The sequence below is a fragment of the Scyliorhinus torazame genome, chromosome 7, assembly GCF_047496885.1.
Source record: "Scyliorhinus torazame isolate Kashiwa2021f chromosome 7, sScyTor2.1, whole genome shotgun sequence".
Taxonomy (NCBI): domain Eukaryota; kingdom Metazoa; phylum Chordata; class Chondrichthyes; order Carcharhiniformes; family Scyliorhinidae; genus Scyliorhinus; species Scyliorhinus torazame.
In genome coordinates, this window is record NC_092713.1 from 64,327,657 (window position 1) to 64,354,284 (window position 26,628).

Here is a 26,628-nt window from a genome sequence, read left to right on the forward strand (position 1 = left end):
CATCCACCTGTTTGGTCACCTTCTCAAAGAACTCAATAAGGTTTGTGAGGCACGACCTACCCTATCTCTGATCAAATTATTCCTTTCCACATGATTATACATCCTATCTCTTATAAACCTTTCCAAGATTTTGCCCACAACAGAAGTAAGGCTCACTGGTCTATAGTTACTGGGGTTGTCTCTACTCCCCTTCTTGAACAAGGGGACAACATTTGCTATCCTCCAGTCTTCTTGCATCCCATCTCCTGAAATCGTCCTTATGTTCTATGTTCATTTGGTCCACTAGCCGGGCCAGAATCAATTTATGCAGCCGGTCCCATTCCCGCACCGCTTGGATGCCCAGGTATCTAAAACTACCCCCGACTGACCTAAACGGCAGCTCCCCCAATCGCCCCTCCTGTCGCCTCGCCTGAACCACAAACATCTCACTCTTATCCATGTGTTGAAGGAGTTCAAAGTATTCTGTATTCATCTGTGCCATGTTAAGTTGCTGAGTTGAAGTGTTAGCTGTAGGAAACCACCAAGGACCCATCTTGCTGGTGTTGTGGCCTCCGGAACAGATGGTCATTATCAAGAATGGCAGTGAACAATGTGGGATATCTCACCATTTGCTCTGCTGCCAGATTGTCTGAAAGTACACCGAAAGGGAGCCATAATCACAAAGGAACTGTTTACTGCTGTAAGGTTTTTACTTTAGGAATCGGGCATTTTCGGTCTTGGTCAGGATAGCGGATGAGGAAGTGGACCCGGACCCTTTCGTGGCGATATTTGGTGTTTCAGAGAAGCCGGAGCTCATGGAGAGGAGGAAGGCCGATGTCGTGGCCTTCACCTCTCTGATTGCAAAGCGGCAAATTTTACTGGAGTGGCGGTCGGCATCGTCACCGGGGGTAGCGGCTTGGTTGGGTGACCTGTACGACTTCCTGTAGCTAGAGAAAATAAAGTATGAGTTAAGAGGCTCTGCAGGGACAGGTTTGAGAAAAGGTGGAGGATGTTTGTGACTGTGTTTGAGGAGCTGTTTGTCGCAAGGTTGGGGGGGGGGGTTGATAAAGGGAAAAAAATCTGTACAGACTATATTGTTGATTGCTGAGAAGTATGTTTCCCGGGATGTTTATTTGCTGTAACCTGTTTCGATACATGTTTGTAATAAAATACATTTAAAAAAAAAAGAATCGGCATATTAAGTGAGAGGAATCAGACCAGGAGGTGACTGATACCCACAGGGCTGATAACGAGAAGCCACTGATGAATATTAGAGGACAGCATGTACGTGTCATTATATTGATTAGATATTGTTCTCCTATCCTATGCATGATGTGAACCTAACCGATAGTTATGCCTGGATATAGATAGCTAGTAACAACTGATTGGTATAAACTAGTTTCTTGTAATCAAATCTGGAGAATAACTGCTTGTGCAATCCTTGAATCAGGGCTCTCTGGCGTGCCAACTTGGAGCATCATCGGCCCATGCTGTAGCTCGCAATAAAGGCCTCGATTGTAAGAGTATTTGTCCGGTTTCTCTTGAGTGAGAGAGTGAAGTACACTACAGCCGAATTGCTATACATTTTCACCTCTACAGGGGCACTCTTTGGCTGGATTGGATTTGTCCTGTTTCTTGTGTAAAGGACATACCCGAGCAATTTTCCACATGGCTGGGTAGATGCCAGCATTCCAGCAGGGGCTGGTTTAGCACAGGGCTAAATAGCTGGCTTTTAAAGCAGACCAAGGCAGGCCAGCAGCACGATTCAATTTCCATACCAGCCTCCCCGAAAAGGCGCCGGAATGTGGCGACTAGGGGCTTTTCACAGTAACTTCATTTGAAGCCTACTTGTGACAATAAGCAATTTTCATTTCATTTTTTTCATTTCAGTACTGGAACAGCTTGGCTAGAGATGTGGCAAGTTCTGGAGCACAAGTGTTCAGTACTATTGCTGGAATATTGTCAGGGCCCATAGACTTTGCAATATCCAGTGCGTTCATCTGTTTCTTGATATCACAGCGAGTGAATCAAATTGGCAGAAAATTGACATCTGTGATGCTGGGGATCTCTGGAGGAGGCTGAGATGGATCATCCACTCAGCATTCTGGCTGAAGATTGTTGTGAATGTGCTGGGCTCTTCCATCATTGAAATGGGGATTTTTTCTGGAGCCTCCTCGGAGTTGTTTAATTGTCCACCACCATTCATGACTGGATGTGGCAGGACAGCAGAGCTTAGATCTGATTTGTTGTTTGTGGAATTGCTTAGCTCTGTCTATTACATTGTTACTTATGTTGTTTGGAATGCAAGTAGTCCTGTGTTGTATCTTCACCAGGTTGGCACCTCATTTTTAGGTCTGCCTGGTGTTGCTCCTGGCATGCCTCCTGCAATCTTCATGGACCAGGGTTGATCTCCTGGCTTGGTGGTAATGGTAGAGTGGGGAATATGCCTGATCATGAGGATATATATTGTGGTTGAGTGCAATTCTGTTGCTGCTGGTGGCCCACAGCACCTCCTGGATGCCCAGTTTTGAATTGCTCGATCTGTTCAAAGTCTATCCCATTTAGCACAGTGCCACACAACATGATGGAGGGTGTTGTTACTATGAGGACGGGATTTTGTCTCCAAATAGGACTGTGCGGTGATCATTCCTACCGATACTGCCCTGGACATGCATCTGTGTAAGGCAGGTTGGTGAGGATAAGGAAGTGCAAAATCCACAAATACAGTTACCCGAGGCTGATATTGAACCCGGATCCCTGGAGCTGTGAGGCTGCAGTGCTAACCACTGTGCTACCCCAAGGGGAGAAAGTGCAAACTCCACACAGATTGATTCTCCGATCATTCCTGTTTTTCACCGGATCTTTCTTAGTCCTGCTTCATCTCATCCCATCCTATACGGTGGCGTAGTGCTATTGTCATTGGGCTAGTAATCTGGAGACCCAGGATAATGCTCTGGGAACCCGGGTTCGAATCCCACCATGGCAAATGGTGAAATTTTAATTCCATAAAAAATCTGGAATTAAAAGTCTAATGATGACCATGAAACCACTGTCGAGTGGCGTAAAAACCCATCTGGTTCACTAGTGTCCTTTAGGGAAGGAAATCTACTGTCCTTACCTGGCCCGGCTTACATGTGACTCCAGATCCACAGCAATGTGGTTGACTCTTAAAATGCCACTTAGTTCAAGGGCAATTGGGGAAGAGCAGCAAATGCCGGCTTTGCCTGCGATGCCCACATCCCATGAAAGAATGACATTTAAAAAAAAAAATGTTCTTTGAAGTTTTACATAATAACAAAATAACAACACCAACCGAATGCAAGTGCAAAAAATGACAAGCAAATCTGAAACAAAAACGCAAAATTAACTTCACTATAACTTACGTGTCTCGATCCTTAAAAAAGGAAATAAATGGTTCCCATATAAGGTAGAACCTCTCCACTGACCCCCTGATGGAGAATGTGATTTTCTCCAAGTGTAGCAATGATATTAAGTCCCCAACCAGACAGAGGCACTGGGCGGATTGGGAGACCTCCTCCAACCAAGCAGTATTCACTTTGGGGCTATCTGAGGCAAAGGCAACAACGTCTGCCTCTGCCCCAGAGTGAAATCACAGTGAATCCGAAACCCCAAATATGGCTACCAGTGGACATGGGTTTAAATCCACAAGGAGTATCTCCAACATAGTATGAGAAACGAAAGCCCAGAAGCTGGCGAATTTGGGGCAAGCCCAAAACATATGTGCATTAGCTGGGGCAAGCGAACAGCAATCACATCCGACCTCAACTTAAAAACCCACTCATCCTTGCCTTGGTCAAGTGTGCCCTGTGTAACACCTCAAACTGAATTAGGCTCATGAGGGTGTGAAGTTGACCCTGTAAAGAGCCTCCCTCCAAGCCTCACTAGTAAGTATAGGACCCCTCCCTATACCTATTAAACCCTAATGCTGCAGCTTGTTAGTTTCAGACTGTACCTCCTGTAGCTATGGAACTGTGCCCCATCCCATGTCCAGTTCTGCCCCATCTCCAATCCTGCCTTCTGTTCCATCTTATTTCCTCATCCATAGCTCTGGTTGCCCCCCTGATTTATCTGTGCGTGACCTCCTCTCTATACCTGTTACTGTCATCCTGTTTATGCCTTACTTCCTTTTCAAGTCCTGAAGTGGGACTGGAAGCCATAACCTTATGATTCAGAGCTGAGAGTTTACAACTGAGCCACAGCTGCACGCAACAGTTTATCTTGGAAGAGAAAGATTTAATCTTGTTGCTCTGGTTAAACTGTATTTTGGTTTTGAGTTACAATTTATTACTTTAAAATGTGCAAAGTTCTGTGAAATTTCAGAGGACCTACATTGAAGTGAATTACGTTTGACAAATGTTTCTGGAAATCTAAGTGGTGATTTTTTCTGCTTGAAAAAGGGACTTGCTTTCCTGTTTTCCAGGGGGAGAGAAACAGCAATAGAAATTTGTTTTCCCTTCTAAGCACCACCTGCATATATCTGGGAGAGTCAGATTCTCAAAAGCTGTGAACTTATCTTCAGTACTCCTCCTTTATTGTCTGGGGAAAGTGTATGAAGCTCCACTTGCCATCTTGTCCCGAGGGAGCTTTTCTCATGTGGTAAACTGAAAAACAAAGCAATTTGTATGCTCCTGTTTCTTATCACAGTCCTTGGCTTATTTTCCCTTCATATCTGACCCACTGGCAGCCTTCACTGCTCCAATGATTAGCTCCCTGTACCAGACGTAATATTTTATTTTGACTCAAGGTTCACTGAGAAGGAAAGCTGTGGAAGTTCAGTGTAAAGCTATTATCCACGGAAACCCCCCAGAAAAATTGGCAAATTTCCAGTCTGCTTCTGGGCATCTTCAACATTGTCTTTTTGCATGGAGAAACAGGATTTAAATTCTGTTAATAAAGAGTTGGCTATGGGGCACTTTGCATCAACGACATGGTAGTTGGTGCTGCAGGCTGGCCCAGATACTCACTCTGAGATAATTCCAGTTACTGCAAGGCTGCTGCTGTGAAATCTTGGGAGTAGGCTGCCGGCATGTCCTTTTTTGCAGGGATCATAGGCTGTTTATTAATTTATTTCCCTTGGTTTAGAAAAATGAGAGGTGCTCTGAATGAAATGCAGGATTCTGAAGGGGCTTGTACAGGGTATATGCTGAGAGGATGTTTCCCCTTCTGGGGGAATCTAGGACGGGAAAATATTGCGACTGCTGCCTATCTGAAATTAAAACTGAAAGGAATTAAAGTGAAATTACACAAATTAAAGTGAAAATTTAGCAGCTCTGGCAGCACCTGTGGAGAGAAAAAACAAGTTAATGTTTCAAGTCTGATATGACTCTTCAAAACTGGAACTAAAACTAGAGGGCACCATTTCAAACTAAGGTCTCTCCCATTTAAAGATGGAGATGAGGTGAAATTTCATTTCCTGAGGGTCATTAGTCTTTGGAATTCTCTTCCACAGTGAGCAATGGAGTCTGGGTCATTGAATATATCCAAGGCTCAATTTGATAGATTTTTGGTCAACAAGGCAGGTAAGGATTATGGGGGCAGGCAGGAAAATGGGGTTAAGGCCACAGTCAGATCAGATTTGATCTTATTGACAGATGGAGCAGGCTCGACGGGCTAAGTGGCCTACATTTCCTCGTTCTTCTGTCCTTTTGACAAGGAGGTAGAAGGGCAGCACGGTAGTACAGTGGGTAGCACAGTTGCTTTACAGCTCCAGGGTCCCAGGTTTGATTCCCGGCTTGGGTCACTGTCTGTGTGGAGTCTGCACGTTCTCCCCGTGTCTGCGTGGGTTTCCTCCGGGTGCTCCAGTTTCCTCCCACAAGTCCCGAAAGATGTGCTGTTAGGTAATTTGGACATTCTGAATTCTCCCTGTGTACCCAAACAGGCGCCGGAATGTGGCGATTTGGGGCTTTTCACAGTAACTTAATTGCAGTGTTAATGCAAGTCTATTTGTGACAATAAAGATTATTATTATCAAATGTATGGGTGGAGGGTTTGTGGCTGGAAAGTAGAGAAAGGATGAGAGTGTGCAGGATGATTGGCAACTAAGTTAAAGGAGGAAAGGGGTCAAAAACATTGATGAGGAATGTATTTGATCTCTTTATTTATCATATATATGCTATGGAGCATAGTGTGCAGGATGTCACGTAGTAGTCTTTCTTAGCTTTGTTGTTCTCTGCACTAAGTTTCATATTTTCTGAAACAGGTAAACACTTGCTCCCGCTTTCCAGTAGCAGTGGACCACTGACATGTCAAGTGTCTGGAGAATCCTCCAACTTGGTGCGAATGAGGAATCAAAATTTAGGGCAGTCAGCTCCTTCCCTCACTGCTGGCATGGTAAGTCCAGATTACTTTGACAGTCACATTGGAAAAATAACTTAATTGTTAAAGTAATACAACTCTGAGTTTCAGATTTTTTTTCTTGAGGACTTGTCATTAGGGGTGATATGTATATTTGAAAATTTATTTTCGGTGGGTTCTGCTTGGGCATAGATTGATACTGATGTAATCCACTTGAATAAGAACACCTGAGTTGTGTTAATATTCTTGGGAAAAGTTTTCGAAGCAATTACCCTTGTATGACAAATCAACTTAATTTTCAGTGGTTTTGTTAGTATTCCAGATCTAGCCAGAGGAAGTGCTGTATTTTGGAATTAACTCAATAAATGTTTGAGGAAAAGGCCTCACTGGTTGTTTCCTTCAACTTAAATTGTGAACGTGGCATTAGAGATTAAGAACCAGACCCTCCAATTGATTTGTATGTAATTGTTTGCTATAAGGAAGAATGTTCTGATATGTACTGCCAATTGACATCTGCTCTCTTAGGCACAACATGAGGAAATAATTAAACTGGCTTATGTATGCGTCCATATAACAATTTTTAAGGTTTTAATCTAAACACCTTCTCAAAGAGGAAAAGTGAAACTGCATTTTCAGGAAGGCAAATTGAGGGTAATTATGGATGAAAATGTTAAGAAGTGAAGTTATCTAGCTTCAAAGGGCCAGTTGATGAAGATTTATATGTATAAGTGCCTTTTCGAAAAGCAAAAAAGGGGAAAAATTTTAGACTTCAGATTTGGGAGAAAACATTCCAAAGGAGAACATCTGAAGTTTTGGTATGAATTAACAAATATTTCTGTTTGTTGTGATTTATTTGCAATGCAAAATCAAGAGTGTATGAGAAACTAGAGAAAAGTACATGCAATGGTTAAAGACAATGTACAAAAAAAATACTGCTCTCATCTCTGAGCAAAAGTAATCCTTGGAAACAAAAATAAGGAATAGCAACTTGGCCCATAAAAATTATTCTCTTCACGACCTTAAATAACCCTGGCCAATCTGGAATTTGGCAAAGAATGAAATTCCCCAGTTGTCTTGATGTTATGGTTGAATCATTCCATTTATATTATGGGTAGATTCGGAACAGTTGCTAGATTTTTGTGGCAGTATTGGCTCACAAATTGCACAGGGATTTCAATCTGGCTAGAAATTTTCTCCATGTTGCAAGACAATGTTCCAGACTGGTGAAGGAAGCACAAAGCTGGCCTGAATGGAAGACTGTGAACTGAGCAGCTAGAATCAAAATGTTCGGTGTGACATAACTACTGCTATTGCCAGTAAGCATTGTTGCATCAGGTGCCAATCGCCGAGGAGAAGCCAAATCCAAAGAGAGCTTTGGTGGCATTGATTTGTATCATTTACATAGCATGGGTTGTCCCTGATGTGGGTGGCCTAAAAGGTCCTTGAACATCTAATCTCTCTTCCCCTCCCCCCTCCCCCCACCTCACACACACACCTCCATTGTCCATCAGGACTACCTGAGAGCTTTTCACTTCTTCCTTAAATGGAGGCCCAACCATCCCCATTCCTCTGCCTGGCTGAATTTGTTCTCATGTTGAACACATTCATTGCTCCCTCCCTCCAAATAAAAGTTATTATTATGAGGACCCTGAGATGGTATAGTCTGAGACCGTATAGTCAGATATAGATATGACTATAGTTAGTTAATATATTTATAGACTATAAGCAGATAAAACTATAGACGGTTATATTGTTATGATCCAGCAGGTGATAAGTGCCGTGTGAACCAAATCCACAACAATGGGAAACTTGACAAGCGATCACAACTATTTTCCATTTGTATTTTACCACAAGAAAATAGATATACCGAAGTTAGAAGCCACAAATTCCAATAGCACTTCTGGAGATTTTAAATATTAAATTAAAACATTTATTAGCAAAAGAAAAAAATGCTTAAATACAAAAGATTACATTTACATAGTTAAAGTTAATCCTACAGAACGTTCCTCCAAAAGAATTTTTCTTGGTTAGACTCTCAAATGAACACCCCTCTAGGCAACAATGCTTCTAGATATTTAATCTATAAAATCCCAATAATATTACCAAAAGGCTCAACCCACTGATGCTGCAGAGTAGGTATTTCACAGGGCTGCTCTCTCACTTCCACTGAGTTGTGGAAAGTCAAGGCTTTAAACCAAAACACTATTTTCTGGAGCAACCAAACACTTTTTTTTTCTCTGGGGTGGCTGAAGGCTGCTCATTTCACTTCTTCATAGTTATGTCACAGCACAGAACATTCTCTTCAGGAGAGTTTACATGGCCACACCCAACACACCTCCCAACCTCTCTTCAAATATGTTTTTTCCTCTTTGATCTTTTCCCAATGTTCTTATCCTTCTTTAAAATGTACCTTTCCCTGGATATAAAATCTTTTGTGTGCTCCTTACGTCCACCATGTTTGGGTAAAATAAGATTCAATGACTTTGCCATATTTATTTATGACATTATCTCAGCTGTAAACCCCTTTTTTACTTCCCTTTGAAATTTAACAACTGAACACGACAAACTCCTAATGCAAATTTCTACCCATGCCTTATTTACCCACAGAATGCCCAACCTGGCCCTGTTCACTCAAATGCCTGCCTTATACACCTAGCCCCTTTGATATCCTCAGCTTTGTAGACACTCAGTCCCCAGCTTCATTAAGTTAGTCACAGCCACACACAGTCACAGCCCCACAATCCTGCTTGGGAGAATGCCACAGTAGACCCCAGAAACATTAAAAAAATAACATTTTCTTCACAATACTGACTAACTTTGGTCACAAGTCTGCTATGCAACACTTTACCAAATGCCTTTTGCAGGCCACTGTACATCACATGAGCAGCATTGTTCTCATCAACTCGCTTTGATTCTTCTTCAAAAACACTCCAGTTAAGCATAATTTTCCCTGAGCGAAACCATGATGACCTTTCTTACTTAACTCACATTTGCCCAAGTGACTATTAATTTTGTCCTGAATTATTGGGGGTGTTTCTCTGGCTGCGCTGCACCCAGCGTAACTCTCACTATGTCAGGAAAATTCTGGAAGAGGCCCGAAACGGGGTTTGCACCAGGCCCCAAACAATTTCCAGTTCTTCTGGGCCCTCCCAGCAAACATAATCTGGTTCACACCCTCATTAGGCATGGCCCAGATTAGCATATTCAAATCCTCATTTAAATATGTTGGATGTATTTTAAAACGGATTCTCACGGCTCCTGCAATTCTCATAACTGCTGTTGCAACATGAAGCCAGTGTGAATCACTACTGGCAACTGACAGGGCTCAAAGGCCCCTGGGTGGTCGGGGACATGGCGGAGCAATGCTCTGGTGCTGCACGCTGTTGGTGCCTGAAAGGGCAGGGCTTTTGCTGACCCCATGGCGGGGTGCCGCTCACCTGGGGGTTTGAGGAGGGGGGGTGGAAAAGGGGTTGAGAGGAATGATCTGGATCATGCCGACCCACCCGGCGGGAATCACACCATGTACCTCGCCGGAGACTGCACTTCAAAATTGTTCGGGGGAATTGAGCTCATTGTTGCTGAAAGCCTCCCTGCTGCTAAGGTTAAACTGACTGACCTGAAGTTCCTGGGCTTATCGAACAAGGATGTAACATTTACAGTTCTCCAGTCCTCTGGCACCACCTCAGAAAGAAAAAGAAGATTGGAAAATTATGGTCGGTGCTTCTGCAATTTCAACTCTCACTCCCCTTAGTTATCCTTGGATACATCTCTTCAGATCCTATTGCCTTATCAACTTTGAGCAGTCTATTAAATACCTCTTCCTTAATAATTTTACACCCATCAAGTGTCTGAACTGCATCCTCTTTAATTTTTACTTCTGCAGCAGCATCTTTCTTGGTAAAGACATGGACAAAGTATTTATTTAAAACCTCAGCCCAATTTCATTTCTACCAGCTGTCATGGTGGGATTTGAACCCCAGAGCATTAGCCTGGGCCACTGGATTACTAGTCTTGTGACGTTGCCACAGTGTCACCATCTCTCCCATTATAGTCTTGCCTGCCAACCTTTGACCCCAATTTATTTGATCCAGATCCATTCTTAAATCATTTAAGTTGGCTTTCCCCCAGTGAATTATTCTTACTCTGGATTGCTCTTGGTCCTTTTCCATAGCCAACCTGAACCTTCTGCTACAATGATCACTGTCCCCTAAATGTTCCCCTACTGACACTTGATCCTTTTGCCCACCTCACTCCCAAGAACCAGGTCAGCAGTGCCTCCTTTCTCGTTGGACTAGAAGCATATTGCTGCAGAAAAGTTTCCTGAACACAGTCTAGGAACTCTTACCCTCTTTGCCCTTTACACTACTATTATCCCAATCTATATTTGGATAATTGAAGTCCCCTCTTAAAATCACTCTGTAATTCGTGTGCCACTGTACTTTCCTTTCAGATTTGTTCTTCTACATCTTTGTTTTGTTTCTTTACTTTAGCCAAATACATTATGTTCTTGATACCTCTGGGACATCCTCGCTCGCAATCTCTGCCATGCTCTGTCTAATCACCACTGCCACCTCTTCCCCCTTTCTTCTTTCCTACCTTTCTTGAACACCTTGTATCCAAGAATATTTTAATACCTGGTCCTGCCCTTTTTGAAGCAGGACTCCATTATTGCCATAATGTCACATTTTCATGTGGCTATCTGCAATTCGCCAATCTTTTTTAACCACACTCTGGGCATTCACATACATGCACTGTAACCCTAATTTAAACCTTATTACTTAACCTAACTAATAATTTAGTATTTCCTACTCTTGTGCTATTTGTTTCTTTCAGTATTTTGTGCGCCTTGATATTCCTCTCTTGTATCCATGCCAAGTTAGTTTAAGTCCTCCTGAAAGGCCTCCGAAAAGTTCCAGAGATGTAGAGGAAAGGATTGCAAAGATGATTCTTGATAGGAGCGAAAGCAACAGGGTAGTTGTTATGGGGGACTTTAACTTTCCAAATATTGACTGGAAACGCTATAGTTCGAGTACTTTAGATGGGTCCGTTTTTGTCCAATGTGTGCAGGAGGGTTTCCTGACACAGTATGTAGATAGGCGAACGAGAGGCAAGGCCATATTGGATTTGGTACTGGGTAATGAACCAGGACAGGTGTTAGATTTGGATGTAGGTGAGCACTTTGGTGATAGTGACCACAATTCAATTGCGTTTACTTTAGTGATGGAAAGGGATAGGTATATACCGCAGGGCAAGAGTTATATCTGGGGGAAAGGCAATTATGATGCGATGAGGCAAGACTTCGGATGGAGAGGAAAACTGCAGGGGATGGGCACAATGGAAATGTGGAGCTTGTTCAAGGAACAGCTACTGCGTGTCCTTGATAAATATGTACCTGTCAGGCAGGGAGGAAGTGGTCGAGCAAGGGAACCGTGGTTTACTAAAGCAGTCGAAACACTTGTCAAGAGGAAGAAGGAGGCTTATGTAAAGATGAAACATGAAGGTTCAGTTAGGGCGCTCGAGAGTTACAAGTTAGCTAGGAAGGACCTAAAGAGAGAGCTAAGAAGAGCCAGGAGGGGACATGAGAAGTCTTTGGCAGGTAGGATCAAGGATAACCCTAAAGCTTTCTACAGATATGTCAGGAATAAACAAATGACCAGGGTAAGAGTAGGGCCAGTCAAGGACAGTAGTGGGAAGTTGTGCTTGGAGTCTGAGGAGATAGGAGAGGTGCTAAATGAATATTTTTCGTCAGTATTCACACAGGAAAAAGACAATGATGTCGAGGAGAATACTGAGATTCAGGCTACTAGACTAGAAGGGCTTGAGGTTCATAAGGAGGGGGTGTTAGCAATTCTGGAAAGTGTGAAAATAGATAGGTCCCCTGGGCCGGATGGGATTTATCCTAGGATTCTCTGGGAAACTAGAGAGGAGATTGCTGAGCCTTTGGCTTTGATCTTTAAGTCATCTTTGTCAACAGGAATAGTGCCAGAAGACTGGAGGATAGCAAATGTTGTCCCCTTGTTCAAGAAGGAGAGTAGAGACAACCCCGGTAACTATAGACCAGTGAGCCTTACTTCTGTTGTGGGCAAAATCTTGGAAAGATTTATAAGAGATAGGATGTATAATCATCTGGAAAGGAATAATTTGATTAGAGATAGTCAACACGGTTTTGTGAAGGGTAGGTCGTGCCTCACAAACATTATTGAGTTCTTTGAGAAGGTGACCAAACAGGTGGATGAGGGTAAAGCAGTTGATGTGGTGTATATGGATTTCAGTAAAGCGTTTGATATCGTTCCCCACGGTAGGCTACTGCAGAAAGTACATGGGATTCAGGGTGATTTAGCAGTTTGGATCAGAAATTGGCTAGCTGGAAGATGTCAAAGGGTGGTGGTTGATGGGAAATGTTCAGACTGGAGTCCAGTTACTAGTGGTGTACCTCAAGGATTTGCTTTGGGGCCACTGCTGTTTGTCATTTTTATAAATGACCTGGAGGAGAGCGTAGAAGGATGAGTGAGTAAATTTGCAGATGACACTAAAGTCGGTGGAGTTGTGGACAGTGCGGAAGGATGTTACAAGTTACAGAGAGACATAGATAAGCTGCAGCGCTGGGCTGAGAGGTGACAAATGGAGTTTAATGCAGAAAAGTGTGAGGTGATTCATTTTGGAAGGAATAACAGGAAGACGGAGTACTGGGCTAATGGTAAGATTCTTGGCAGTGTGGATGAGCAGAGAGATCTCGGTATCCATGTACATAGACCCCTGAAAGTTGCCACCCAGGTTGAGAGGGTTGTTAAGAAGGTGTACGGTGTGTTAGCTTTTATTGGCAGAGGAATTGGGTTTTGGAGCCATGATGTCATGTTGCAGCTGTACAAAACTTTGGTGCGGCCGCATTTGGAGTATTGCGTGCAATTCTGGTCGCGGCATTATCGGAAGGATATGGAAGCATTGGAAAGGGTGCAGAGGAGATTTACCAGAATGTTGCCTGGTATGGAGGGAAGATCTTATGAGGAAAGGCTGAGTGACTTGAGGCTGTTTTCGTTAGAGAGAAGAAGGTTAAGAGGTGACTTAATTGAGGCACACAAGATGATCAGACGATTGGATAGGGTGGACAGTGAGAGCTTTTTTCCTCGGATGGCGATGTTTAGCACGAGGGGGACATAGCTTTAAATTGAGGGGAGATAGATATAAGACAGATGTCAGAGGTAGGTTCTTTGCTCAGAGAGTAGTAAGAGCGTGGAATGCCATGCCTGCAACAGTAGTGGACTCGCCAACACTAAGGGCATTCAAATAGTCATTGGACAAACATATGGACGATAAGGGAATAGTGTAGATGGGCTTTAGAGTGGTTTCATAGGTCGGCGCAATATCGAGGGCCGAAGGGCATGTACTGCGCTGTGACGTTCAATGTTCTCTGATAGCTTTAGCAAGGGAATTGTTCCTGACTCTGTTTTGGTGCATCCTGTCTTTACAGCCGTGCATTAATCTGCTTTATCCTCCTGTTTTCATACTCACTTGCTCATGGTACTGGGATTAATCCGGAGATGACCACTTTTGAGGTCATGCTTGCTAATTTCCTCGCCAGCTCTCTAAGTTCTGACTGCGGCACCATACCGTTGTTCCCTGCCTATGTTACTCAATATTGTCATTGTGGCACAGCATGGGGTTATTTGGCCAATCAAATCCATGCTAACTCTCAGTAGAGCAATCCAGTCAGTCCCGTTCCCCCAGCTCTTAGAAGAGAGGCCAACGTGTACAGTTTTGACATGTTTTATTATCATTAAACCTGATGGAAAAATTAGAAAACAACAGCTCAGCAGGGGACCTTCGAACCACCTCTGTGAAAGGGTGAAGATTAGGGATTAGATTGAATGAAATGAAACGAAATGAATGAAAATTGCTTATTGTCACAAGTAGGCTTCAAATGAAGTTACTGTGAAAAGCCCCTAGTCGCCACATTCCGGCGCCTGTTCGGGGAGGCTGTTACAAGAGGACCAATGAAGTACTGTGCCTTAGAGGCTCCAAGGTCATATCTGGTTCATGCATTTTTCTGCATTCTGAGGAACGTTTTGATTTACTTTATGGAAGAATTCTATTAAAAATGAAAAGAAACTGCCACCTTGTGGTTATATCTTATTGGACAGGAAAATAGGGAATTGCCGATTTGACAGAAGGTTGAGTTCCTATCTATTCACTATAAACTTGCCATTATGATGTTTTCAATCACATTGTCACAAATTCCCAAACATATGTAAGAGAATGACAACTATGACATGGGAATCTCTCTATAAAATTGCTAAATGGTTAAAAATATGTACTGCTAAAAATGTTACTAATTGCGAAGTCAATATGAAGTGAATAAGTTTAACTGAGCAAAATAACTACTGGCGAATTCCCCCAAAATATAATTAAGGTTTGTTTTAATGCCAGGAAACATACTTTTTAACTTTTACTATTATCACATGATTTTTATCAGATGCAAAATGATGAATGTACAAAATTTTACATACAAATGTAAGCTAATGTCATATGTCCTTGAGTGTGGATCTAAATGTGAAATCAATAATAATATATTTTTCTGTACCCTAGAACCTTTCACAAAAGTAGTTTTAAACTTTTCATTTCCTTCAAAAATGTTTGTATTTGTTGAATATAATGTGTATCACCAGTACAATTCGAAAACATGCCTTCAGGCTCACTGACCTTTCCTAAAGACCGGTGTTACTCAGCCATTTTCATAATTTAAAAACAGAGGAATTAATGTACTAACTTCAAATCCGAGATCTTCACTTAAAAACAGAAGTAAAATGCTGATTTTAAAAAAAAAAGACATTGGCAATGTGCAGTTCAGTTATTGTGGTCTTAGTACCAAGCTGTGGATTTACATCTATATTTATTCTTGTGACTAATGGTGATGGTGAGGAAGTGGCTGGTGAAAAATGCAAATCTATGGGAGAGTCACACCAATCTTGTATGTTGCAAATGGTTTACATGCTTAATCATAAATGTTTGGTTGGAGTAGTAAAAATCACAAACAAATTCAACTTGTGGGAAGGGAGGGGAGAAGGGAATTATTAAATGAGGCTGGATGTCTCCCTATTGCTGTGTCTGTTTTTGAATATGATATCAGGTTATGACTATAACATGAATTTTGATTGCATTAAGAATATTTACTTATGAACAACTTCAAGGAGACATTAAGAGCACAGCGCGTGGGTTTTCAGGTAGGGAATAGGATGATTCCCTCAAGGTTCTGCTGCTGCCATTTCTCTTCCCCCAACCTGTGCTTGATCTTAGTATCAACCTCCTGTCCTTACCTGGTGGGAGCTGGCACTGTTAAACAGTGTAGGAAGATAATCACCGAAGTGGCAGGTATTGGTGAGAAGGTCACAGTTGGATGGGGAGTTGAGACCAGAGATCTCAGTTTTGGCAAGCAATTGCCTACTACCTGTAATATCTTAATCACTTTCCCTTTGCTGCCACGAAGCATACACCCCTACTCACTACTGATAGATCCTGGTCCCTACTTAATTCATACTGTGCAAATTAATTTATTCCTAGGCATTGTGTTTCTACCCGATAGGCTGACTCATTTTCCCATCTTGGATGTAATCTGTTTTCTTAGTTTAAGCAGTTGTAAATGGTGCCAAACAGTTGTCTTAAATTTCCTAACTCTGAGTTTGTTTTTTGTGTAGATTTCAAGTGTAATCTGCAGGAGGAAATGTCCCTGTGGTTTTCTCCAGAGTTAGGTTGTGCTCTGATACTGGACTAAATACTGCAGCATCTTGGTATCTGTGTAGAGGAAAAAGCCTTTGTACCAATGCTTAGGTTGTTGTGTAAATACAGCCTGAAATCATTTTGTGCCTCTTCTGTGCCCAACATAAACCCGTCTGTCCCTCTTTTGAAGATTATATCTTTTCAGAAGAATTAATATTGACATGGAATTTTTCATCCTGTGTCTTGGCAGTGATCTGATGTGGGTATGCCGGTTTGCAGGAAGGTGGCAGCATCGAGCTTTCACTTCTGAGTCTGGTCGGTGTCCTCTGATCTTGAAGGCATTATGGGTATTTGATACATTGCCATAAAGGATGGGGCTGGTTTATCTCAGTTGGTTGGACAGCTGGTTTGTGATGCAGAGCGAGGTCAACAGCATGGGTTTAATTCCTGTACTGGCTGAGGTTATTCGTTCACCTTTTTTCTCGCCTGAGGTGAGGTGATCCTCAGGTTAAACCACCACCAGTCAGCTCTCCCCCCTCAAAGGGGACTATGGCAACATTACTTATAAAGGATGAGCCATTTTGTGGTTCTCTGTTATGGTGACCACAGACGTCACTCAGTATAAATATTCTGGGAGGAGCGTTCTATTACACATTCAGTTTGCTATGAAAGCTGTCCTTTCTCAGTGTTACATCGAGTCTCAAAGAATAAATCCCAGCTTCAACTCATTTGAGTGCACGTGATGTGTGAAACGTTATTTCTATAAAACTACAAAAATATACAAACTTTGTTTGTCTAGCACAGGCCCCTATCCCTGAAGTGGGGGTTGCGAGCTCTGCTGCAGTAATAGCTGATGTGTAACGAATGGACTGAATATTAACAGCTGCGAGGCCCCTTTAAATGCTCACTTTTTAAAACCATATGTGGCCTAAATGGCCAATGCTCAAGGCCTGATACCAGCTCAAATAAAAAACACAAAGGGTAAGATTTAAAAAATACGTGAAGATTAAATTCTGTGCCTCCTGCTCTCTGCCCACCCACCCCCCTTCCCCCCTCGGCTCCCATGGGGGAGGCACAGCAGTTTGGAAGCCTTGAAATGGGGTCATAGTGGGAAAATGTTTGGGAAGCACGGTCCAGCAGTGAGAGCATCTGGTGAGAGAATATTATGTAAGCTGACATTTCCCAAATGTGCCCGAGGGATAAAAAGGATTGTTCATGAAAATTGGCCAGCCTTAAAATAACTGAAGAGTTTCATTTTGAATTTGGTATCTTGTAAATTGTCACTTCTTTTTTAAAAACATTTTATTAAGGCATTTATATAAACAATGAACACACAATTAAGAGCAAAGGCAAACTTGTGCAACATAATAAATAACCGACACCCGCGCTCCTTGCCCTTCCCCATCTCCTGTCCGGCCTTTCAACCCCCTTACACCCTGAACATCTCAATCCTCCTGGAAGAAGTCGATGAACAGCTTCCACCTCGGGGCGAACCCATCAACCGACCCTCTCAAGATGAACTGAATCTTTTCCAATCTCAGGAATTCCGCCAGGTTGCTCACACACACCCCCGATTTTGGTGGCTCTGAGTCCCTCCACCCAAGCAAAATCCGTTTCCGGGCTATCAGGGAGGCAAAGGCCTCTCTCGCCCCATGGGCTCCCGAGTCTTCCGACATCCCAAATATCGCTACCTCCTGGGCTCGGGACCACCTTCACCCTCAACACCTCAAGACATTACGTCCGCAAACCCCTGCCAGAACCCTTTCAGTTTTGGGTATGCACTGAACATGTGGACATGGTTCGCGGGCATCTCCGCGCACCACCCATGCCTGTCGTCCACTCCCTCAAAAACCCTACTCATCCTAGCCACTGTCATAAATGCCCTGTGAACTACTTTGAACTGGATAAGGCTAAACCTTGCACACAACGAGGACACATTCACCCTCTGTAGGGCCTCTTCCCATTGTTCAATTCTGGTCGCCACACTACCAGAAGGATGTGGAGGCTTTAGAGAGGGTGCAGAAGAGATTTACCAGAATGTTGCCTGGTATGGAGGGCATTAGCTATGAAGAGCGGTTGAATAAACTCGGTTTGTTCTCACTGGAACGACGGAGGTTGAGGGGGCGACCTGATAGATGTTTATAAAATTATGAGGGGCATAGACAGAGTGGATAGTCAGAGGCTTTTCCCCAGGGTAGAGGGGTCAATTACTAGGGGGCATAGGTTTAAGGTGAGAGGGGCAAGGTTTAGAGTAGATGTACGAGGCAAGTTTTTTTACACAGAGGGTAGTGGGTGCCTGGAACTCACTACCGGAGGAGGTGGTGGAAGCAGGGACGATGGTGACATTTAAGGGGCATCTTGACAAATACATGAATAAGATGGGAATAGAGGGATACGGACTCAGGAAGTGTAGAAGATTGTAGTTTAGTCGGGCAGTATGGTCTGCACGGGCTTGGAGGGCCGAAGGGCCTGTTCCTGTGCTGTACATTTCTTTGTTCTTTGTATCCCGGCCTCCAACTCTTTCCCTCCCCTCCCACCACCAGCTCTTCCTCCCATTTCCGTTTAACTTCTCCTATCGGGGCTTCCTCACCGTTCATCAACTCCTTAAATCTCGGCCACCTTCCCCTTCCCTACTCCCTCCATTGATGGTACCTTATCTTGCAAGGCCAAGGGCGGCAACTCTTGAAAAGCCGACACCTGCCTCCTCACAAAGTCCCGGACCTGTAAGTAGCTAAACTCATTCCCGCTGGGCAATTCATAATCCTCCTCCAGGTCCTCTAAGCTTGCAAAGTTGCCCCCTACAAACACATCTCCAAACAGCTCAATCCCCGCCTGCCGCCACCCCCGAAACCTCGCGTCCAGCGCCCCTTGGTGCAAACCTGTGGTTGTCACAAAACGGTGCCCACACCGAGGCACCCTCCAGTCTCAAATGCTGCGTCCACTGCACCAAACCCTCAAGGCTGACACTACCACTGGGCTCGTTGAGTACCTGGCCAGCGAGAACGGCAGAGGCACCGTCAACAATGCCCCAAAACCCGGACCCTTACAAGAGGCCGCCTCCATCTGCCCCCATATCGACCTCTCCCCCATTACCTACTTCCTAACCATAGCAATATCAGTTGCCCAGTAATAATTCATTATATTTGGCAACGCCAGCATCCCCCCTCACCCTCGTTCCAAAAGTGCCTTCTTTTTTTATTTTTTATTATCAGTTTATGTTTAATAAGATCCCATGGCACAATTTCCAGGAGAGCAAGCAAGTTGTCTCCAATGTCCTGGCCAACATGTATCCTTCATTAAAACAGATTATCTGGTCATTATGGCATTGCTCTTTTTGGGAGCTTGCTGTGTCGAAATTATGTCCTGACTGATGTGGAGTTGAATCACGCTTCCAGCAATCTTTCAGCATCAACGTAAGTACCTATCTTGGGCTAATTTGGTGATATGATGTGGCACAGGCCATGAAAACAACCTCCTTCCAGACCATATGCATAGTCTTCTCTGGGGATGGTTTCCTGAAGGCCAAAAAGCTTTTACCTTTTCGTCCTTATCTTTGCCAACAAGACCTCCATCACTGCTATTGAGAATCTTGGTGCCTTGGAATTCTTCACATGGTGCTTCTCTTTCTTGCCTTCAGGTGTAGCTCCATCTCTCTCTCTCTCCCTCTGCCTCCTTCTTAATCACTGACTATTTTTCGGTCCATTCCTTCAGAGACGCTGGCAGGGTCAATATAGGCCAGTGGAAATCCTGGCCTGACATTTTTTTGTCGACGATATTTACAGTAGGATTTAGATTTTAACGGCTGTAATAAGCAGGTCCAACATTGGCATCCCCTGGGTGTCTCCCAAAAGTGCCTTCTTGACCCGCAAAGTCTTCCCCGCCTACACAAAAACCCAAATCAGCACATTGACCTTCTCAAAAAAATAACTTTGGAACGAAGATCGAGAGGTTCTGAAACACAAACAGGACCCTCGGCAGCACTGTTATTTTCACTGTCTGCACCCGCCCAGCCAGCAAGAGTGCAACACATCCCATGTCTTAAAATCCCCCTTCATCTGCTCCATCAACTGAGCCAGATTCAGTTTATGCAGTTGCGCTCAACCACGTGCCACCTGGATACCCAAGTAACTGAAACTCTTCCCCACCACCTTGAACGGCGGCTCTCCTGCTCCTTGGTCTCAATCAGGAACTCCTCGCTCTTCCCCATGTACAGCTTGTATCCGGAAAACCGGTCATAATTTCCCAAAATGCTCATGATTCTACCAATACCGCCCAGTGGGTCCGAAATATACAGCAACAGATTGGCCACATACAGCGAGACCCTGTGTTCGACCCCCAGCACAATCCCTATCTAACCATTTGACGTTCTAGCGCCATTGCCATTTGCTCTATCGCTAGGGCAAAAAACAATGGGGAGCGCGGGCACCCCTGCCTTGTCCCACGGTGCAACCCGAAATACCCTGAGCTCAACCGGTTCATCCACACGCATGCTAACGGTGCCCTATACAGCAGCCGAACCCAGTCCACAAACCCCTGCCCAAATCCAAACCGCCCTAACACCTCCCACAGATATTCCCACTCCACCTGGTCGAAAGCATCCAATGCCACTGCCACCTCCACTTCCTGCATCTCTGGGGACATCACAATCCCATTCAGTAACCTTACATTCACCAACTTAGAAAGTTGACAAACCCGTCTTATCCTCACCTATCACCCCCGGGACACAGACCTCAATACGCGAGGCCAGCACTGTCGCCAGCAACTTGGCGTCCACATTTAGTAATGATCGGACGGTAGGACCCACACTGTTTCGGATCTTTATCTTTTTTCAGTATCAGGGAAATGGACGTCTGCAATAGTATAGGGAGGTGCTTCCCCCTTTCCTGAGTCTCATTATAAGTCCTCGGGAGCAAAGGCCCCAGGTCTCTTCCCCCCCCCCCCCCCCCCCCAAAACTTCCTACAGAACTCCACTGGGAACTCCTCCGGGCCCGGGGCCTTCCCTGCCTGCCACACCCTCCAGACTCTTCACCTCTTCCATTAACCCAATGGGGACCCGCAGCCCCCCCACCAGGTCCTCTTCCACCTTGAGAAACACCAAACCATCTAAAAACCGCTCCACCCGTTCAGCGGCTCCAACTCGTACAGCTTCCTGTAAAACTCCTTGAACACCCCATTCACCCTTACCGGGTCCAGTACCACCCTTCCCACCTTCCCATCCTGTCTTTCTCTCTTCCAATCTCCCTCGCCACCTCCTGCTTCCTACATTGGTGGGCCAGCATCCTACTCGCCTTCTACCCAGACTCGTACACTGCCCCTCTGCCCTCCGCAGCTGCCCTACCGCCTTCCCCGTGGACACAAGCACAAACTCCATCTGGAGCCTCTCCCTCCCCTTCACCAACCCTCCCTCCAGGGCCTCCTGTCCCCCTGCAAAAGCCTTGTACCAGTCTTGCCATCTCTGCTCGTTCCTCCTTTTCCCGGTACGGCCAGATCAAAATGAACTCTCCCCTAACCACTGCCAGTGCCTCCCATAGAAATGAAATGAATGAAATGAAAATCGCTTATTGTCACAAGTAGGCTTCAAATGAAGTTACTATGAAAAGCCCCTAGTCGCCACATTCCGGCGCCTGTTCGGGGAGGCTGTTACGGGAATTGAACCATGCTGCTGGCCTGCCTTGGTCTGCTTTCAAAGCCAGCGATTTAGCCCTGTGTTAAACAGCCATAGCGTGGCTTCCGAAATTGCCCCCTGTATCGTTAAGTTCCACATTCCCCTGGATGGCAGTCCTCACCCGCTCGGACACCTCTGCTAACAACCCCACAGCCAGCCTCCACTGCGGGCGCTGGGCTCCCCCCGGTCCACTTGCAAATCCACCCAATGTGGCGCGTGGTCTGAAATCACGATAGCTGAGTACCCCAAATCGGTCATGCCCGCCAGCAACGCCTTGTCCACCACAAAGAAATCAATCCAGGAGTACACCCGGTGCACATGGGAAAAGTACAAAAACTCCATCGGCCTCGGCCTCCAAAACATCTATGGATCCACCCCCACCATGTGCTCCATAAACCCTTTCAGCCTTCGCCACTGCTGACACCCTCCCTGACCTCGGGCTCGACCGGTCCAAGCCTGGCTCAATGACCCCGTGAAAATCCCCCCCCCACGATCAACTGGTGCGAGTCCAGATCCAGAATCATCTTCAGCATCTGCCTCACAAACTCTACATCGTTCAATTTGGGGGATAAACATTCACTATAACCACTGTCATCCCCTCCAGCTTCCCACTCACCATCACAAACTTCCCACCCGAATCTGTCACAATGTTCCCCACCTCGAACGCCACCCGCTTGTTTACCAATACTGCCACCCTCCTCGTCTCCATGTCATTTCCCAATGAAACACCAGCCCTACCCATCCTTTCCTTAGCCTTGTCTGATCCCCAGTTTTTAAAAGCGTCTCTTGTAAAAAAAAAAAAAGCCACATCCGCCTTCAGACGACGCTGGTGCGCGAACACGCGTGACCGTTTGACCAGCCCATTCAGTCCTCTCATTTTCCATGTGATCAGCCTGGTTAGGGGGGCACCCCACCCTTCTCCCCTGCCGATCAACCATATCCTTTATATGCCAGCCCCCAGCCCGTGACACGTGACCCTACAGGCCCACCCTCAGATCCTCACCGCCATCACTCCCTTTCTTCCTTTGTCAGCAGCATAAACCCATCACATTTGTGCCTCGCTTTGGTTTTGAAGAAGATTCACATTGGTGTGTTCCCCACTTTAGTGATCCTACCATAGCTGCTGAATTTTTTGAGTAAATGAGCTTGTAGACTTTTTGTATACTCTGTATGCTGAATCCCTGTTTACGTTTTACGTTTAATGAAAATTGTGGTTATACTGTTGCTGTAAATATAGATTTGGGGGATATAGTGGCATTGCAGTAATATTGCTGGACGAGTAACAGAGGTGTCGGCTAATGTGCTGGGGACGTGGGCTCAAATCCAACCGTTAAAAATAGAATCAAAAGCTAGTCTCACTAATGGTGACCATGAAACTATCACCGATTGTTGTAAAAACCCAACTAGTTCTCTAATGCTCTTTATGGAAGAAAATCTTCCATCCTTATCTGGTCTGCCTACACGTGACTCCAGACCCACAGCAATGTGGCTGACTCTTAACTGCCCTCTGGTTTGCTAGGCCGTTTCACTCATTCAAGGACAACTGGGGATGGGCCTCTCCTCACCAGCCCACATCGCATCAAAGGATTTAAAAAAAGCACACTGATCCCACATTATGAACTGACTGCCAGAAGTCTATAGCCAATGAAGTATTTTTATAAGTTGCTGTTCTAAGGCAAAACACAAGGTGCAAGCTCCCTCAATCTGAGAACAAGATAGTCTGTTTTTTATGACATTGAGAGTGGACAGGACATTAACTCTCCTACTGTTCTTCAAAATAGTACTATTGGATCTTTTGCATCCAACTGATCAGGCATATTAGATTCCAGGTTTAATGTCATATCTTAAAAACGCCTCCTCTGACAGTGCAAAAATCTTCCAGTAAAATACTGTGGTGCAGTAGTATCATGAGGCCTTGATATTTTTGTGCTATGGAATGGTCTTATTTCCGGAACCTTGTTGCCAACTGAGCCATGGCTGTCACACAAAAGAATTGATTGAAAATTTTGGTTGGCTGTAAAATCTGAACAATTGACATTACAGTGTTCAATGGAAGACTTAAGGCTCAAGTTGTGCAATGTGGATTCATACTGGTCTGAACAGATCTCTTTTGTGGCCTCAACTTCACGTTTGTGCTGACTGATTTCTAGCATTATATTGCCTACGAAAGTGGTACTTTGGTATTGATTTCCATGCTGCTTTCCATTGATGTGGACATTGCAGCTTATCTGCTTGTAGTTATGCTTAATTGCAAATCCCATTCCAACACAACCATTTCTAAAGTTCTATGTTTCCACAGTACTTCTAATTACAAAATGTTTGTTGTGTTGCGATTTGCAATTACTGCCTACGTGCACCTATAAGGCACAGAGATTTCATTCATGGGACTTGCTACCGTTGAACCTGAAGCTTTCAACTATAAACCTAATTGGGTTCAGTGGCCCATGTGCCCAAGTAACGGTTTGATTGGGTTTTTACCTGTTAGTTCCTGTGTGGGTGATGGAGAAGAGAAAGTCAATTTCCCAGATAAGTACCTGTGACTTCACATTGCTTAATGTTTTTGAATGGTGAATCTCTTGGTCTTGCACAGTTTCAGAAGAAGGAGGACATTCATGACAGCAACTTTTCTTCCATCTTCAACTGTGAATGTGCAGTTACTGGAAGTTGCACAACCGCATCTTAGTATTGCTGAAAAAGAGATGTGCCACTGAAGCTTTTTGTCTTGCAAGCTTCAGGACAGACTTAGAAGATAACCAAATTTCAAAGGAAACAACTATTTATACGGCCTGAGAAACAAGGTACTGATGAGTTGGCAGGTGGACTCTGATTGGTGGAAACATTGCGCTGGGGAATGCACAAGCGAACAGTTGTCCCCCAATCTTTTGTTTAATTTAATAATCTTTATTGTCACAAGTAGGTTTACATAAACACTGCAATGAAGTTACTGTGAAAAGTCCCTAGTCGTCACATTCCGGTGCCTGTTTGGGTACACTGAGGGAGAATTAAGAATGTCCAAATTACCTAACAGCCGTCTTGTGGGAGGGAACGGAGCACCCGGAGGAAACCCATGCAGACTCATTGAGAACGTGCAGATTCCACACAGACAGTGACCCAAGCTGGGAATCGAACCTGGGACCCTGGAGCTGTGAAACAACAGTGCTAACCACTGTGCTACCGTGTTTAGTTGAAAGTGTGCAATGTCTGGATCTAGCTTCTGAACCCTTGCATAGAGATGAAGCATTTGCTTTATTTGAATCTGCAGCGCATGTAATAATTTCCTTCCACATCTTAATGACCTGTACCCCATGCTCAAATTCACCTTTGAAATGGAGCAGTCTAACTGCTCTGGTTAAAAATCTGCTCAAGGGACTTCCGGTGGCGGCTACGAGGGAGTAAGTCGCCTATTTGGTGGCTCTCGATGCGGTCGGACTTTTGGACCTTTTCCCCTGACTATTTTGTACTTTGAGCGCTGGATCTGAAGGCATAGGCACTCAGGCACTGACTCCAGATATAGGTGTATGGAATTAAGAAGCAGAAAGAATCGCAAACAGTTGAAGAAGTGGGCAAACAAGGGCAGTGTAGAAGCTGCTGCTGAGAACAATATGGCCGATGTCCAGACCCCGGTGCAGACAGCCCAGCCAACAACGGAGCATCTGCTGAAGGTCATCCAAGAAGGCTTCACCGCGCTGAAACGGGACAGTTTAAACCTGATCCAGAAATCAATCGAGCGCCTGGAGCACAGGCTGGATGCCCAGGATCGGACGATCCAGAAGCTGGAGAGGGTGCTGGAGGTTCACCAAACGGTGGTGGAGGTGGAGAGGGAGAGGCTGAAAGACCAACAAAAAAGGCTTCGGGAAAAGGTGGAGGACCCGGAAAATCGGTCCCGTCAGCAGAATTTGAGAATCGTTGGTCTCGGGGGGGGGGGGGGGGGGGGGAGCTGTTGGGGAATTATGTCTTCCCTCGCCCGTTGGAGGTGGACAGGGCGCTGGCGAGGCAGCCGCATGCGGGCCCCCCCCCCGAGCGATGGTGGTCGGGTGCTACAGTGGTCCAAGCGCACGCGGAGCTGCCATTGGAATAACAGTGCAATGCGCATCTACCAGGACCTGAGCGTGGAGGTAGCCAGAAGGAGGGCAGGCTACAGGCAAGTCAAAGAGATTCTGTTTAAGAAGCAGGTGAAGTTTGGGCTGCTGTACCTGGCGCTCCTTTGGGTCACGCACGAGGGACGGCACCATTACTTTGAGAGGCCCGAGGACGTGATGGACTTCGCCAAGAGAGAAGGGCTGGTGCCGAACTGAGGACTTTTGGACTTGAGTTAAAAAGTTACTGAGCGATGTTTACACGTTTTTCTTGTGTCGTGGTTTTTTTTTTCTCGTCTGCATTCGAGTTTTCGCTGGAAAAGAGGGAATCTAAGGTATTTGGTGCTGGGGGCTTTTTGTGTTCTCATCGGGGTGGTTGGAAGTGCCTATTACTTATTTTGTATTATTTGATTTGCACTAGCATGGGGTTTTTCTTTGTTCCTTGTGTTTTTTGTTCAGAGCAATTGCTCGAGGATGGCTGGTTTGGGGAAGTGGTGTTGATGGGAGGGGGGTGGATGGGTCAGAGGGAACAATAGGTGGGAGACTTGTTGGCGCCGGAGTCGCGAGTCACCAGGCTAGCTGGGTGAGCTGGTCTACGGAAGCCAGGTGGGGGTGTGTGTATATAGCTAGTTTATGGCAGGGGTTAGGTTACAGGGTGTTGTTGCTAGGGGGGGGGGGGGGAGGGGGTAGTTGATCATCTGATGAGGGAGGGACTTGGGTTTGGTAACATGGAGGAGGTCGGGGGTGGGGACGGATGTAATAATGCTTCAGGAGACTCATCTGAAAGTAGCTGACCAGGTCAGATTAAGGAAGGGCTGGATTAGCCAGGTCTTTCACTCGGGGCTGGACATGAAAACCAGGGGGGGTCGCAATTTTGGTTAA

General features: G+C 45.0%; 1 protein-coding gene across 3 annotated transcripts in view; it reads left to right on the top strand.

Annotated features, from left to right (window-relative positions):
- Positions 1 to 26,628, top strand: part of mast2 (microtubule associated serine/threonine kinase 2) — a 594,513-nt gene that overhangs the window by 60,448 nt on the left and 507,437 nt on the right. For all 3 annotated transcript variants that reach the window (XM_072510836.1, XM_072510837.1, XM_072510838.1), the window contains exon 3: positions 6,200 to 6,330. In XM_072510836.1, coding sequence (XP_072366937.1) covers positions 6,200 to 6,330 — 131 coding nt within the window. The remainder of the gene's footprint in view (positions 1 to 6,199; positions 6,331 to 26,628) is intronic.